Here is a 16,914-nt window from a genome sequence, read left to right as displayed (position 1 = left end):
CCGATCATTTGATTTTGACAATCTGCCGATACCGATTTTTCCCGATCCGATCTTTATGCAATGCATTAAGAGAAAAAAAAGGTAACAGATAACGGCTGGTCATCCAACGCGATGATTTCAGCTATCTTGGCTGTTCTTTTTTTGGCCTTTTCACTGTTCTGGGGCAGCTTCTCTTTCCTTTTAAAAGTCTCTGAAAGTGTCGGTTGTTTCAGTGCCGTTACCTGAGTGGCCGCTGTGTACTCGTCGTGTTGTTGTTGGTGTTTGTTTCTCAGTTGGCGTATTAGATTGGTCGTGTTGAACGTAGCTCTGTTCTTTCCACCACGCGGAACCTCCGCCTTGCAAACATTGCATCTGGCTGTTACACTGCCTTCGCTTTCAATTTTATAATACTTCCAAACTCCTGACATTTTCTCTGTCCCGACTCCCGAGTCACCAGCTGAACGTAGCCTCTTGTTAGCTTACTGCTACTATTAGACACTGCGCCCTGCCCACTCTGTTGCCAGATTTGAGAGAAATAAGCAACCAGGTCTATGAAAACAAGCCCAAAAGAAGCAACACATACATGATGTTGTGTAATTTTAAACCAAAACTAAGGCCTCAGGATGACTTTAAGACGTGAACATGGTCATTTTTGTTTTGTAACATTAAATAAAATAATAAAAATATTTTATAAAAAAAAAAAAAAAAAAAAAAAAAATTCCCGATCCCCGATTTTTTTCTCCCGATTCCGATCTTTTGAAAATCACGTGATCGGCTCCGATCCCCGATCACGTGATCGGATCGGGACATCTCTAGTTATTATGTTATTATGTTGCATTGTTGGAGAAGCCTGTGACATAAGATTTTCAACTACATAATTACTCTGTAGCTATGTCAGATTGACAATAAAGAACCTTGAACCTTGAACTACAGTAACCGCTTTTATTTTGGACTTATTTCAATTGTGATTTATCTGAACAGACTCCAAACAGGGAGTAACTGACAAAGAAGAATTTACTAAGGAGAAAATGTGGCAGAGGAATGATAGAGAAATGTTTGATGTCCATCATATCCATCTTTATCCCCTTTTTTTATTTCCATCATTACTGTGTCCGTCATCCCCTCGACAGAAGAGTCTTTGTGGCTGAACGGAGTCAGAGAGATGAAGGGAGAGATTACGATGCGAGGGGGAAAAAAAATTGGGAGAGACATTACGGCGAATAACAGATAATATCTTGAAAATTCTCACAAGCTTTGAAAGAGCTGTGTGCTTGACTGGATGTTGTAAAACAGGCCACACACACACACACACTCACACACACACAGCGTCACACCTGAAGTGTGCGTAAAACAACAAATGAAACAAAAACAATGGAGTGGTCTGTACGGAGCCAAACCACAGACACCACAGCGGTTCCCATGCTCCTCACTCGTTAATAGCAGAATTGGCAGAGGACAAACTGATTATAATCGGCAAGCCACACACACACACACATGCATGCAAATACATAACACACACATAGAAGTGACATCAGTCTACTCACTAACAAGCCGGCGGGAAGGATTTGTAATGATGTAATCCATGAAAACCTTCTGAATGGAGAATCTGCTTCTTATCAGATAGCAACATCCATCTTCTAATACTCATAAAGGCATCTGTGTTAGGGGTTATTTCCTAGTTTGGGCTTTAAAAAGGATGCATGGCTTCACAGATTATCAGATTTTCCGCCATTTATTTGTTATTGTCTGTTGCTGCTTAACTGTGGATAGCGTTTCAATCTTGGGGATATTCTTCTGACTATTAGTTTATTATATGTTCTGTATTATACAGATACCGGACTTATTACAATCCTATGTTAGGACTTTTGTTTATCTTTGAATTGCCCCAGCTCAACAAGGATTGTGATCTTAGTTGCGTCTTTGAAGATGACTTTCCGTTTGTCTTTGGCATTAAGGAAATGCAAAGTTATTTCTGGTCTTTTTATCTCTCACCGACCGAGTGATACGACGATGTGCATCGCCTCAAAGCCTTTGTTTAGTTGCACTTTGAAACCACCCTGCATTTTGGAGCCGGCTGGAACATTAAAAGGTAACTCTGACGTTCAAACCACATCAAAAGCAGGAAGCAGTCAATCGGGAGCAGTTGGCACCGCGCTCGCTCTTACGCACGGCGAACAAAGGAGCTACCTCAACACTGCATCCGAGTGTGTGGGTTTGTTTTAGTGCGTGTTTCTGTCCTTCTTTGTCCTGGAGGGAGACCTGCCAACAAACCAGGAAGTTAAGGGCATTTGACGATGAAACACATTTCAATCTCATTGGAAGAAATTGCATCGTTCTTTAATCAACTCCTTTCTGGGTTCTGTACTGTTGGGGGACTAAATGAGCAAATCTGGAATCTTTCACTATTTTGTAACATTTGATGTTATGTTATGAGGTCATGTTTAGGCATATTTTCTTTCCTAAGGAGGACATGCATAGAAAAGTTGATTTAATAATGAAATGGCTTTGTCTGAGTTATCGTTGTGGTGTCAAATCCCTTGAATTACAGAAAGTCTATTACGGCGCCCTGCAAGACTTTGACAAGTGTGATTTACTCAAGGTGGGAGGATTATGGAAAATAGAAGACCTCACCTGGAGAAAATGCACACACACACACCGAAGCCTATATTGTGCTCTAATAATAGGCTGCTGAAATAGACAAACATCCCCTGTTCTGTCATCTCCTCCCCTCCTCTTTCCATGCCCTCACTCTCCTTCCTCTTCTTCACCTCCGTTTTCTTCTCCACTTAAAACATCCTTCCTGTTGTCCTCTTTCCCATGTTCTAGCCCTCCTCCTCCTTCTCCTCCACCTTTTCCTGGGAGTTTTCTTTCACCTTGCCTTCATACTGGGTTTCTCCCTCTATTATTGGTCTCCTCCCTCTCTCCCCCCCCCCCCTTTACCTGTGATTACAGAATCCTTTCCACTATCACATACCTCAGGACTGCACCAAAACACACATCTCTGCATAGAGTGAAAACACATCACATCAGCCTAGATAAAGACAATGGTGACTTGTGTTGAGCTATATGACTTCATCAGATGTTTTGTTTTCTTCTTGCAGTTCATCATGCAGCTGTCATTCCTCCTCCATCGCTTTCTCCCTCCTTCTTCCCTGACATCCCCATTGTACAGATATATATATATATAGAAACTATAACTATGTATAGTGCTGTTTTTTAGACACCTGTGCATTTCAAATTAAAATGGCAACTTCTTTGCATGCGTTTTGAGTTGTCTTCGGTTGCCTTAGTTGAACTGACACATTCAAATATGTATCATAAAAGGAAAGATGTCACAATATAGAAGACAAGAAAGGGAAAGAGGGGAAAGAGTGTGTTCTCACTTTTCAGGAAAAGGACTAGCAAGATAAAGAGCCGAGGTAATGAGGAAGATGATAACGATGAAGAGGTATGAGAGCAGGAGATAGCAGAAGAAAGAAGACAGGAAGGTAGAGGAGACGGTCTATATCGGGCTGCGTGTTATCCTTAAGATATGCAAAATAAGTGCTACAGATATAGAAAGAGAGGAGGAGGAGAGGAAGAAGTGTGTGAACTGATACACCTCATTTAAAAGTCTGACACATAATGAAGTAGGTAAGATAAAGAAGGTATTAGACAAGATATATAAATATAGGCAAAAGTCATTTAAGGTGCAGCATTCTTTAAAGATACTGCAGAGAAATCTTCAGATTCCAGTGAGATGTGTTTCATAAACTGAGTGTTGGGGGGGTGCAGTCTGTGCTTGGTACACCTGTTGCAGTAATGCTCCGATGTACTGAGAGTAAAGTTTATTTACTGCCAACTTAATGAAACATTATGGTGAACTGATCTGTTCTTTTCTTCCGAGTTGTTGAGGCTGCTTCTCATCATGAAATGGCATTGACCTGAAAGCACTTCGGACTAATGTTCCCACCGGTGTTCTTTAGGTGTTTCGCTGAAAATGTCTCATAGTAGTGTTTTAATCATAATAGTTTTTACATTTAATTAAAGAGAAATACAGAAACGTAAACATTTCATGGCCAAAAGTAGGTGGACACCCGAACATACTCACCTGACTGCTGAACTCTTGATTCTCAATCTAAAGGCATTATTCTGCTGCTCCTCTGTTCTGGTATCTATTCCTTCAGATGTTGAACCTGGCTGCAGGGATTTGCCCGTTCAGCCACACTGAGGTCAAACACTGATGTCTGGGGATCAGGTCCGGCTTACTGTTGACAATCCAGTTTATGGATAAGGTTGAGATCCGCTCTCTGTGCAGGCCAGTCCATTTCTACCACACCAAATTGGACTTTCCCAAATCTCTACCCTAAAGTTGCTCAAATGTTATTGTGCATTACAATTTGAATCATTTCAAACTCGGTAGCTGAGTCCAAATGAAACAAGATATTCAGGGTGTCCACATATTTCTGGCCAGAATACTATCTATAAACTTAAAAGCAACAGTTGGCCATTTTATGCTACTTTTAGAGATGTCCCGATCCGATCACGTGATCGGGGATCGGAGCCGATCACGTGATTTTCAAAAGATCGGAATCGGGAGAAAAAAATCGGGGATCGGGAATTTTTTTTTTTTTTTTTTTTTTTTTATAAAATATTTTTATTATTTTATTTAATGTTACAAAACAAAAATGACCATGTCTTAAAGTCATCCTGAGGCCTTAGTTTTGGTTTAAAATTACACAACATCATGTATGTGTTGCTTCTTTTGGGCTTGTTTTCATAGACCTGGTTGCTTATTTCTCTCAAATCTGGCAACAGAGTGGGCGCAGTGTCTAATAGTAGCAGTAAGCTAACAAGAGGCTACGTTCAGCTGGTGACTCGGGAGTCGGGACAGAGAAAATGTCAGGAGTTTGGAAGTATTATAAAATTGAAAGCGAAGGCAGTGTAACAGCCATATGCAATGTTTGCAAGGCGGAGGTTCCGCGTGGTGGAAAGAACAGAGCTACGTTCAACACGACCAATCTAATACAAACACCAACAACAACACGACGAGTACACAGCGGCCACTCAGGTAACGGCACTGAAACAACCAACACTTTCAGAGACTTTTAAAAGGAAAGAGAAACTGCCCCAGAACAGTGAAAAGGCCAAAAAAATAACAGCCAAGATAGCTGAATTCATCGCGTTGGATGACCAGCCGTTATCTGTTACCTTTTTTTTCTCTTAATGCATTGCATAAAGATCGGATCGGGAAAAATCGGTATCGGCAGATTGTCAAAATCAAATGATCGGAATCGGATCGGGAGCAAAAAAAGGTGATCGGGACATCCCTAGCTACTTTGCTGGGATTTAGATAAGAACAACTATTCCACTCTGTATGCTAAACAACAAGCTTAGCTCACTAGCTTATCTTATCAGAAAGATCTCTGAAGCTCACTAATTAAGTTGGTTCATCTAATTTGTTCAATTAACACAAACACTCTCCTTCCTTATTGTGACACTGGCAAAGTGGGGCAAATCTTCCTGGGAAGAAAATGATATGGTTTACACCAATGAGAGAGAGAGAGAGAGAGAGAGAGAGAGAGAGAGAGAGAGAGAGAGAGAGAGAGAGAGAAGAGTTGGAGGTAATTTAAAAAGCCTCCCCTCTGCAGGTTGAGACAGGTTAACTGACATTCCAATCTCTCCCTCTCTTTCATTCAAGCAGAGGTAGGGGTGTGTGTGTGTGTGTGTGTGTGTGCATGTGCGTGTGTGTGTAGGGGTCTTCAACACACTCTCTCTGAGCCCTGACACACACCCTCTTGTAAACCCTGGCCTTAGCCCACCTACATTCTTTCAAGACAAAACGGCAACCTGGTAACTAGAGACCCTCCCCCTCCTCCCCCTTTCTCTCTTCCCCTCGCTCTCTATCTCTCTTCTTTCAGCTATCTTTTAGGCCTCGATGCCACCCGGAAAACGTTTTGTTGCAATGTTGGTTGTAAACATTTTTTAACAGATGAAGATAAAACGTATTTTTCTTTCATAATCAGTAAGCTCATACAAGAAGTCGTTTTCACTAAAAGGCATGCTGCAACAAACAAGTAACTTCATTATAAAACAGATATACAGAGTTAGCCAATATAACAACAAATGCTAATGTCTTTGTTTATTCCCTACATGTTGCCACTTATCAAGTGCTTGCTTAGTACTGTATTATTATAGCAAAACAATCCTGTCCCAAATAACACTGCAGGTGACTTGCATCGCTGTCATCCAATTGATGTCAATTGTTTTGCGATGTTACATGAAAGGGAGAAAATCCCCAAATAAAAGTTGTGTTAATTCTTTCATCCCTGTCAAAAAGGCATACAGGTTTATAAAAGCTTTTACCAGCAGAACACACAGTGACAGCTCCGAGCTTCTCTACTGAAACCTTCAACCTTAAAAGAGAGGAGAAGCGGGAGGGAAGTGGTGAAGAGAGAGGAAATAGGGAGGACAGATGGAAGAGAGATGGGGAAACTGAATGCCATGACAGAAAATACTCTTGTCAAGTGCACACACACACACACACCAGACCAGACCGGACACACACACAGTGAATGTCTCAGTGCTGCTGAATGAGGAGGGCACTCGAGCAGGAGAGGCTGGCACAAAAGAATCGCATTGAGAAACATAAAAGGTTGTTCAAGAGCAACGTTCAAAAAACACAAAAAGGTTAACGTGGAGGCAGATTGAAGCTTTTCTATACTGTGTGAGTGCCTGACTGTGTGTGCTAAACATCTCTATGTGTGTGTGTGTGTGTGTGTGTGTGTGTGTGTGTGTGTGTGTGTGTGTGACCTAGCATTACTATCCTTGTGGGGACCTAAATCTGTTTACACAGTCACGTGTGGGGACTCGCCTCCCTTATTACAAAATGGAGGTCCCCATGAAGGGAATCATTAATTTTAGGGTGAAGACATGGTTAGGGTTAGGCATGTGTTGGTTATGGTTAAGGTTAGGATAAGTCTCCAGGAAATGCATGTAAGTCAATGTAATGTCCCCTGAAGTGATGTAAACATGTGTGTGTGTGTGTGTGTGTGTGTAGTTCCAGCTTCTCTAGTGTTAACATTTCTGCGTGTCGTGGTCTAATGTGTATCGATGTATAAATCCCACAATGGCATTGTTAATTCTACGTCAGCAGAGTAGGTGTGTGTGTGTGTGTGTGTGTGTGTGTGTGTGTGTGTGTGTGTGTGTGTGTGTGTGTGTGTGTGTGTGTGTGTGTGTGTGTGTGTGTGTGTGTGTGTGTGTCATTTTGTCAGATTCACTACTACAGCAGACAGAAGCTGCAGCCAAAAACAACTTCTCTAAATCAACTCGATTTTTCTTTTAGGACAGAGGGATTTAGGAGGCTGATTCATCACTGAGAAACTAAACCACTTAGTGGGCTCACATTTATTTACGTTTTGACATCTTAGCATTATTTCTGACAGAATGGCAACGTTTCCACACTTTCAAAGAATATCGTGACTTTTACTGTTTTGCAAGAGAACACAACATCACCCAGAATAGTATGTGGATTGGAAAGCTTTGTAGCCCAATGTTTACAGAGCACACTGTCTAAACAGTTTTATTCCAGCTCTGAGTACTATGTTGCACGTCATAAAGGCAAAAATATCTAAAAATAAACCTTAAAATAAATAGCTTAAATGTATGATGTTGTTGTTTACAACCAGAGATCAAGTCTGAAGATCAATAATTTCATTTAAAATTCGAAATGATGTGGGAATATACTGAACAAACTGCAGAGGAATAGTGAAACATACTGTAGTGAGAAGAGTAAAATGTACAGTAGAGGAAGAGTACAACACACAGTAGAGATCGAGTAAAAAGCAGCACAATGACACGTATGTTTCCGTACGTATATCTAATGGATCCTACCTGTCCCAGGTCCAGGGTGACGTTGACCTCGTTGAACTCGGTGTTGCGGGACAGAGGCGGGCTCTGCCACCATCGCTCCGTCCCGTCGACGGCGTTGGTGATGGGGTGGGCGCGGTCGCTCTCGCCCTGGCTACAGATGTCACAGTATTGGCCCTGAGGAGACAGAGACAGAGATTTATCAAACTTCAGTTGAGAATATGAGGTGTTCATAAGGCTCCAAATCTGAAACCTTACGGTGTCCAGTATCAAATTCAAAGCTGTACTTGACCATGAGGAAAACATTTTTTAAATGTGTCTCATTGTGAACATCCTTCTTGCAAAATGTACACTATGAAGCTTCCTCACTTTCCTCTCTAAACTACCAAAAACAGCAGCACAATGTTTTTGAGTCACAGTAAACTTCTATGAAAAGAAAAGATTCAATCATTCCCCCTGAAGCCACCTGGGTCATGTTTCTTATATTCCAGCAGAGAGGTGACTCCACTCAGGTTACTTAACAGTGAGGCCCTAGCTTCTTGTATTTCTGCCAGTAGAGGTTTAAGTGTGTCATAATAAATGTTAATTTTCCTCAGTCTGACTGTGTTGCGCTAAACTAACATTCTAATACCAAAACCACAGAAAAAGCTTGCCCTCCTGTCCTGTTTAGTGCCATTTATAACCACTAAAGCAGCCATTAATGTATCTGCCACACAACAACAACAACATAACTTGAACAACAATAAACCTGTCATGATGTTCACCAGCATCAACAACCAACCTAACCTTGGTTGGTAAACATGTTATGAAATCCAAATCACTGCTGTATGCTTTAAAAATGAGCTCGAAAGCAGAGGTGGACATGTCCACTTTAAGTGTCCTCTCTAATCATTTGGTTTATCAAGCCTCTCTTCATTCTGAGCTAATCCCTCTTAGTTGTGGGAGCGTTTAACCCTGGCCACTTCTGGCTATGTAAGCGTTAGCATAAACTAAACAAGCGTGGACCTGAACAAAAGCCCAGGTTAGGAGATGTTATCACTGCAGGTCACTGAGGTCAGAGGTCACAGCTCTCTATCTCACTCCACCGCCCAAAAAGCCTTCCCCTGTCCTCCGTCTTCCTCTCCACACTTCCCAAATATCACCTATCAATCAATCTGTCAATCAACAATTTGGTAGAAACGTAAATTACAAATCATTCTCTCCAATTAGTCAATTGAGTGACAAATTAGGTTTAATTATTATTATCTCGCCACAGCCAATTACATTTGGATTTATTTTCAGATTTAACTGACACTACAAATTACGGCTATCAAACTCGCATAAATGCCCTGAACAAGAGTGTGACAAATGAAGCTCTCTTGAGAGCAAGTTCTAGCAATTATAGTAAATAATTGAATGAATATGTATGAATGACTCATTGAGATTACAATTTATCACATACTCCACTAAGTGACACATTTTGGACACTCTTAGAGATACAAATATATTCTTTCTGTGAAATGATTGGTATTTTTTCACACTTCTTAAATGTGTAATTTTGTTTTCAAAACGTATTTTTCACTTTCCCCCTTTGACAGTCTCTCTGTGGCATTCTTCTTTCTCTCTGTACTTGTAATCAACTAAATATCTCTTTCAGTACTAATTGCTCTGATGCTGTCGGGAAAATTGTAGACCACAGAGCATTTCAGAGAAAACCTTAAAAGAAGAAAGGAAATCCCCTCCAATCACAGGCTGAACGCAGAGATAATTATGATTCACATCATGAGAAGCTGCTTCCCAGGTTGAGTGATTTAAAATAACTAACAATAACCAAGCTTTCTACCCGAGGTATGTGAAAAGAAAAAAGTAGGTGTTTTAGTGAGATGTCAGGAAGGCTACTTCTGTATTTCAGTGTGGCTGTCAAACTCCATTTCACCCTATTCTGTCCTCCTTTTCTCAGTTTTCTTTCACAGGACATGTCCAGGCACTTCCTTTTAAAAGGCCACCTGGAAAGGAACATGTGGAGTGTATTTCTCTCTCTCTCTCTCTGTGTATTACACACTCTTTAATTCAATCTTTCTTACCATTTCTTTCCTTTCCTTAACCTTTGAGAGAAAACTCTCGAGCACTGCCCCGAGGACACAGATTCCTCACTCAGAGACAGACAAAGTTTCGTCAGTCAACACCTGCCACTTTAAGAATTCTATTTTCCCCCTCTCAACATAATGCACAGCTTTTCTTGTTTTTCCTCGAACTCATTCTACATCATAAAGGTTTGTATCTCTCTGTCTCATTTTCTCCTGCTTTTATCTTACATGGCAAAAAGCCACATTAAAAGGTGCATTTTGAGGAGAAAATGCACTTGTTTTTACAAAAACATACTAAATTCCCAATGACACAAGCCAATCATCAGTAATTGCAGAATTAACTCTGCTAACTGGTACAATCACTAGTGACCAAGCTCAGGAGCTGTCCTCTCAACAGCAGCATCAAACATCCAATAAAAAGCTGCATTTATCGATACAACTCAACCACTTCAGCACATCCAGTCTCATAAAAAAATCTAGTTTACAACCTAAAACAGACACACACACCCCCCCTCCATCGTTAGTCCTCCTCCTGCTGTTTTTAATGAATAAAAACACACTCACGTCTTGCTGTCCAATCAAAACAGGATTAACTTCAACACAGAAGTGTCTGTGTTTTCTGGTAAGGTGTGTGTGTGTGTTTTCAGGGGGTGCAGTAACACAACAAGTGGGCCAAGCCACAATAGCCCAGCAAAGTGGGCCAAACCTCTTTCCCCTGACACATAAAGCACCAATCCCTGAGCTAATGGCCAGATTTATTGGGTTCATTTCGGAGATTTCCTGAGCTAATTATGTACCACTTCAACCACCTGCCCTGAGCAGGCAGAAGAGAGAAAGACTGAGAAAAACACTCAGAGAATATTTGCTCTAATCTTCAGAGTGGAGAAGCTGAAGTGGGTCAAATGTGGTCGAGATCAAGCAGGTTACTATAGTGCCAATTCACCAGCTGGATTGAAGATAATTACTGAGTAAAGTATATAATTATGTCTTTCTTTCTTTTATCTAAGGTGGGATTATTGTATTGCTTTGTAGTTCTTAAGGTAAAGTTGAATAAAACAGCTTGAAAGCTTGAAGGAATCTTGAAAAGCCCCCAACCCCTCAGGGCAAATGTTTTGTTTGGGGTTTTGTTTACCTTCGTCTTTTAACAAACAAACAACGCTTAAGCCTGCCTGCTGCTCATTCTCAGTATTAAGTGTATGTATATCTCGACTGTCTGATCTCTTTTAATTTCAGTTCAAAAGGTAACTTCTACTACCTTTGCCAATACTCATCATCAGCCAGGATTTGGAAATGACCGAATTTCTTAGTTCATTTCTGTCTTATAAAAAACGACCATCACCACAAGAGGAAGCAGCGCTCAGGTCTTGATAATCTCGCGGTAACAGAGCGGATAAACTCGGTCCGATTGGAGGACACGGGTCAGTCCCTGGGAGGAATGCGAGAAACAGGTGGGAGAGAGAGAAGGAGAGAGAAGGCAATAAGCCTGCCTGTTCCCGCCCAGAGGCTTTCTTTAATGGTTAACCCATGAGACTGCAATACTCCTTTGTGAGTTAACTAGTGATACCTAGAGGGCTAAACATCAAACACACACAATGGTTTTAAAAGCCTCATCATCCCATTACAAACTCATTTATAAAACTCACGTGAAACTTCAGGCATGATGTGGAAACTAGCTGAATTTGTGTGGAGTTTGAATGAAATGCTGCCTGTACTTATATAAGTGGCCTGTGTTAAGCGTTGCCAAGTCCTACAAAGGAAGCAGTGCATGAAATAATGACTTGGCACAGCAGTTGGAGATTCATGCACACTGCTGACCCCCTCTGTTCAACTCTCTACTCTGAGAGCAGTCAAGTGTGTAGGTTGGCATCCGCAACAAGTCTAACATAACACAACTGGAGCGAAACATGCAGTTTGGAGGTGGAAGACTTACAAAATACTGCTGCAAAACACCAGTAAAAATGGTACACAAGAGACTGTGTAGTACATTTTAAAAGCATACTATAAAAAGAGAATATCGGTGACACCAGTGGGATAACAAATGTCATCACATTCCCTAAATCTGATACAATTAAGTCCTTAAAGAAGACTGACGCTATGAAATAGGGTCAATAGGCTCATTATAGGTCGTTTATAAACTGAAAGCAATACCACGGGTGTTTAATGCTACCATACAGACAGACTATAGAAGCATTAGTCATTGTAACACTTTTGAGAACCAAACACACTCTCAGCATTTAGGAACAATGCAAAAATGCTATTAAAATCGCCAAAATCACTTACAAAACAACCCTGGAATACATCAATATTGGACACTTATTGATATAATATGTGGTACTCGACTGCCATTAACTTTCACTATAGGCTAAAACAAATATTTTGAAAAATGAAAAGTCTACCGAGTCCAATAAAGTGTATAGTTCACTTCTGAGCAACAAATGCGGTAAGGCTTTTATAACGTTGTGCCCAGCTCACCCGGATGGTCTGGCTCGGGTCCCCGGACACGGGCCCCCCCACCAGCTTGCAGTACAGGTCCTGCACGCTCCGGCCGGTGTCCTCCTCTCCGCAGGTCGCCGTAGCGGAGATCTTGGTGCCCTCGGCCAGGTTAAAGTATGGCGGGTGCAGGCTGTATCCGTTCAGACCGTTGGTCTGCAGCTCCTGCGCCGACGCCAAGGTGCCGCAGGTCAGCAACAGCGGCCAGAGCAGCAGCGCGACCCGCGTTTGGGTGCGCAGATCCGGGGAGAGCGCCGCCGGTAGGCTCGCCATCATCTCCACCTGTTCGCTCGATCCGGTTGAAATAAAAAAGTTTGAGGTCTAAAACAAATCTTAGTACAATAAGAAATTGACCGTTAACTCGTGAGGAAGAAGGACATTTGGAGGCAAATGTTGCAAGAATTAGAGGAAGGGGTTGTAAGTCCCGGAGAGCGAAGCGTCGAGGTTTCTGTCCTCTCCCTGTGTCGCTCCACCAGGCACCTATTCCAACTCAATCTCACTCACCCTCCCTCCCTCCCCCTCTCTCTGTTGGCCCGTCCCCGGCTGTTGGAGGAGGGCACAACTTCTACCAATGCTTACTTTGAAGGGTTTGAGTTGGGTACATCATTCACGGGTAATTAACTGGCTCAAATAAAGGCAAGGGGAGAGTTTTGATCCATTGGTCAATTTGATTTACAGTTCCTTTTCTTTCTTTTTTTAATGGATTAGTCCTTTTACTCATTTCCTTTCAACTTTACTTTCCATTGTCATGTTTTGTACTTATCCTTCCTTTCTGTTCCTCCTCCCTTTTCCTCCCAATCATTCCAAGCAAAATTAAGTATTTTCTTTCGCTTCGTTTTACTATCATCAATTTGACATTCCTGCATCATTGCACTCGCCATGTGACTAAACAACAAATGGGAAATTAAACCACAAAGAGAATGGGCTTTCAGACTGCTCCTCAAACACACAAACAAACAAACACACACAGACAGGTGTCCTCAACAAACATGCAAACACGCACATTGACGGCCACACACTCAGCCCGTCAGAAAACAGGCATAGGAAGACAACTAGTAGGGTTTGAAATGTAAATATGCAGTCACGTAACTTTTATTATTAAGAGTGATCATTTGTCTTTCTGTTCTTGATTTTACACTTTGAACAACCAGAGTGACTTAACAGCTTTTAACAATTTAAATCAAATATAATATGGACGAGTGAATTGGACATTTGCAAGTCTTTGTCATTGTTTTACTTACATCCATGTAATAGCGTGAGAAATTGTAGTTTGACTTTCCAATTCGGACACAAATTATTTGTAAATAATAATCACTCTCCAAATGTATGTATGCCAACTTTTGCTTGGGTATCATACATTTTATGAATAACAATTAATAATTGAATGACCACTTTGACAAAGTAACCTTACTTGAAGTTCAACTTAATGCTGCAACTAACTTTTTTTCTTGAGCATTTTGCAGTCTCTATCGTGGAGTTTTTTTTACAACCACCTGTTAGGTCACTAAAGTTAAATAGTTAGTGGGTCACTTGATAACATGACAACTGAGCAAACTATTTGCTGAAATGGACCTTGATTGAGTCAAGATTTTGTGTATTTAGCCTGTTGGTAGGGGAAACCTGCATGTTAGCATTACATTTATGATATTTTGCTTATGCTGAAAGTTTGAGATTGTTAGCACCACAGCCTCAAAGTTAAAGTTTTTTAAGAGATTTGAAACTGTGTGTTTGTCTGTTTAACCTCCAGGAGACAGAAGGCGGCATGTCACTCTTCCTCTGTGTATAATCCGTCCTCCTCTGCCTCTGTAATCTCGTCTCTCTCCCTGGGAGCTGTCAAACTGTCCCATACAGACTTTTGTCCTCTTCCTCCTGTTGCTGTCGGTCAGTGTTGCTCTTAGTGTGTAAGAGACAGAGGGAGAGAAAAACAGTGTGTCCACTTAGTATTCCTTCTCGACACACTCTCTCTTCAACTATAAATGAATCATGTCACAGAATAAAAGACTCAGTCCTTCCACCAGAATAATCTCCTTTACTGTCTTCAGTTTAAATCCACCGGAAGTTGCTGTCATCCATCTAAATAACCTGTTCCGCCTTTATTTCTTAGTCTTTTTTACAGTATATCTGCACCACATATGAGGACGTTTCTTGTGATGAATGTTACACTTTGAATTCCATTTTCAGTTTTGTCTTCTCGTTGAGAATTGGCCAAACATCAAGGATGGATTATAAAATGAGGAGGTTCCTGCCTTCAGAGGCCTTGTGTTGGTCTACTGCTGTTGAATGCCAATAGGAAAACTTCACAACAGCCGTACATGTTTTTCCATCTTGGTAGCTTGAATGTGCTTTGATCAGTAATGACACATTTCCCACATCTGAAGGCAGTCAAACATAGCGTGTTACTCATAGCGAAACAACTTTAGACACATTTTCTGGTGATTGTTGAATTACAAAAGTCAACACAATAAATGCTTGGAAAGAATTGAAACATCATAAAATGTCTGGGAAGTATTAGGATAGATCATGTCTTACAGGATGCATGAAAACATGTGTGACTTTAATAATAGTGTGTAAGTCTATCATTTAAAAAGGGTAAAAAGTCTACGAGGATTTGTACAATTACTGTGAAAGGAGATTATGTAACAAAAGTTGAAGTTCAGAGCACCATAATTCATTAAAGGATGTTTTGGGGAAAATAAAATCCCCTGAAGAAAGGCATGTGCATACGTGTGTGTGTGTGTGTGTGTGTGTGTGTGTGTGTGTGTGTGTGTGTGTTTCTCAAGGACTCTGGAGCGCCGCCATCTAATCAAGCTACAGGAACCACTTTAGAAGATGAAAGGGTTTCTCCGCCACACACACTCACAGTTAACAGCTGCTCAGGTGAGTCTAAGTTATATTTACTGGTTTGGTTTGAAAGGATGTTTGTAGCGAAAACAAATCTGTTAGTGGAGGACCCACGGGGAGATAAGACAGAAGACAGAAAGTAAAGATTCCTCCGTCAGGCAGGTGAAATTGTTGTCTTGTTTGTGCAATGTCTACACACTGTCCAGAGTCCAGAAACCTCACACATCTACTTCCTCCATCGTCTGTAAAACACATGCTGAACTCTGACCTTTGTCCTGCCTCAGACACACACACACACACACAGGCGCACGCACACACACACGGGCCGGGGTCAGTGACCTCCTGTAGTTTAAAGGAGTCTAGAGGAAGTGTGTTAATGCGGCAGAGATTCATTCACTGACACACTAGAACATTCCTCAGGCTGTTTGTAGGCTCTCGGGTCACACTGGAGACACTTGTGTGGTTTCTGAGCTCCGCTTCAGGGCCACCATTACCCCTACAGTATAATTATTTATTAATCTATATATTATGTCATATAGTCTACAAAATGTAATCAAAGACAAATGCCTCTGGAATTTTCCAAGAGCCAGAAGTGATGTCTTGAAATCTCTTTTTTTTCAAAGTCGAAAAATAAATGGAAATGGAAATCTTTTTGTTCAGGTATCCATATTGTACTTTGCCCGAACTCAACAATAAAAGCTGGAAGATTATCTTTATCAATATTTAAAATTGTGCTTGGTTAATATGTATGAGTATAGCTTCTGAATGCTGAACCAAGCTCTACTAGTTGTTGTAATATTGGGGGAAATACCCTTCTTTTTTTCCAAGAGTTAGATTAGAGGTTGGATACAGGAAGTCATTGTATTCTTAAAGTGCTGCACAGAAGTATGGACGGAGATTCATATTATGGCATTCATGTTTTTTTGGAGAGAGCCAGGCTAGCTGTTTTCCCCTGCTTCTTTAAGCTAAGCTAAGGCTCTATTTCTCTATTTAACTCTGATTATAAACATCTGTCATCTCTCAACAGAAACAGGGAAACAGAGTCAAGAGAGAATTTAGAAAAGAGAAAAAAGGGGTGAGAAGAGAGAAATAAAGAGAGGAAGAGAGAGGGCTTGTCGTTTCACCTCACTAATCCTCCCCTTCCCTCCTTCTTCTTTCTTCCTGGACTCCATGACTAATCTACTTCCTGGTTACCAAGGAGACCAAAGGAAAAGTGAGGGATAGGCCACTTGTTGTCCTGGTAACTGCTAACTGCTCCATTAATTGAACCCCCCGCTGGTACCTAAACTCACACACACACACAAATGAAGAGGTTGGAATTTGTTTGAAAAGAAAGAAAGAAAGGAAGAAAGACTAAATGGGAGGGAGGAAGTATGATAGGAATTAATGGAAGTAAACATGTGGAGAAATGCAGCTCAATTACCAACCCAGTCTCACGGCATTTCGTGTAATAGTCACGAAATAAATGTAATCTATTGATTTGTGTTCACCAACACGATTTCCCCCTTTTTTTCGTGTCACACAGAACGATTTTAAAAGCAATGTATTTCTATTGGTAGTATGTTTCGTGCCTGCACCACGTCTTTTTGTCCGGTCGGGTCTTGGAAGACCGGAAGCTGTGTGGTTCATAAAAACATTTTCTTACTCAATATCAAGCCACGATTTTTTTTTTTATTTTAAATTGTATAAT

General features: G+C 41.0%; 1 protein-coding gene across 2 annotated transcripts in view; it reads right to left on the bottom strand.

Annotated features, from left to right (window-relative positions):
* Positions 1-12,855, bottom strand: part of lama5 (laminin, alpha 5) — a 102,795-nt gene extending 89,940 nt beyond the window's left edge. For both annotated transcript variants that reach the window (XM_034131786.1, XM_034131787.1), the window contains exons 1-2: positions 12,366-12,855; positions 7,852-8,004 (exon numbers count right to left, since the gene is read on the bottom strand). In XM_034131786.1, the coding sequence (XP_033987677.1) occupies positions 7,852-8,004; positions 12,366-12,659 (447 nt within the window). In that variant the 5' untranslated portion in view covers positions 12,660-12,855. The remainder of the gene's footprint in view (positions 1-7,851; positions 8,005-12,365) is intronic.
* Between the last annotated feature and the right edge of the window lie 4,059 nt (positions 12,856-16,914).

The sequence above is a fragment of the Trematomus bernacchii genome, unplaced genomic scaffold, assembly GCF_902827165.1.
Source record: "Trematomus bernacchii unplaced genomic scaffold, fTreBer1.1, whole genome shotgun sequence".
In the NCBI taxonomy this organism is placed as follows: Eukaryota; Metazoa; Chordata; class Actinopteri; order Perciformes; family Nototheniidae; genus Trematomus; species Trematomus bernacchii.
This window is presented reverse-complemented; position numbering and strand designations above follow the sequence as displayed.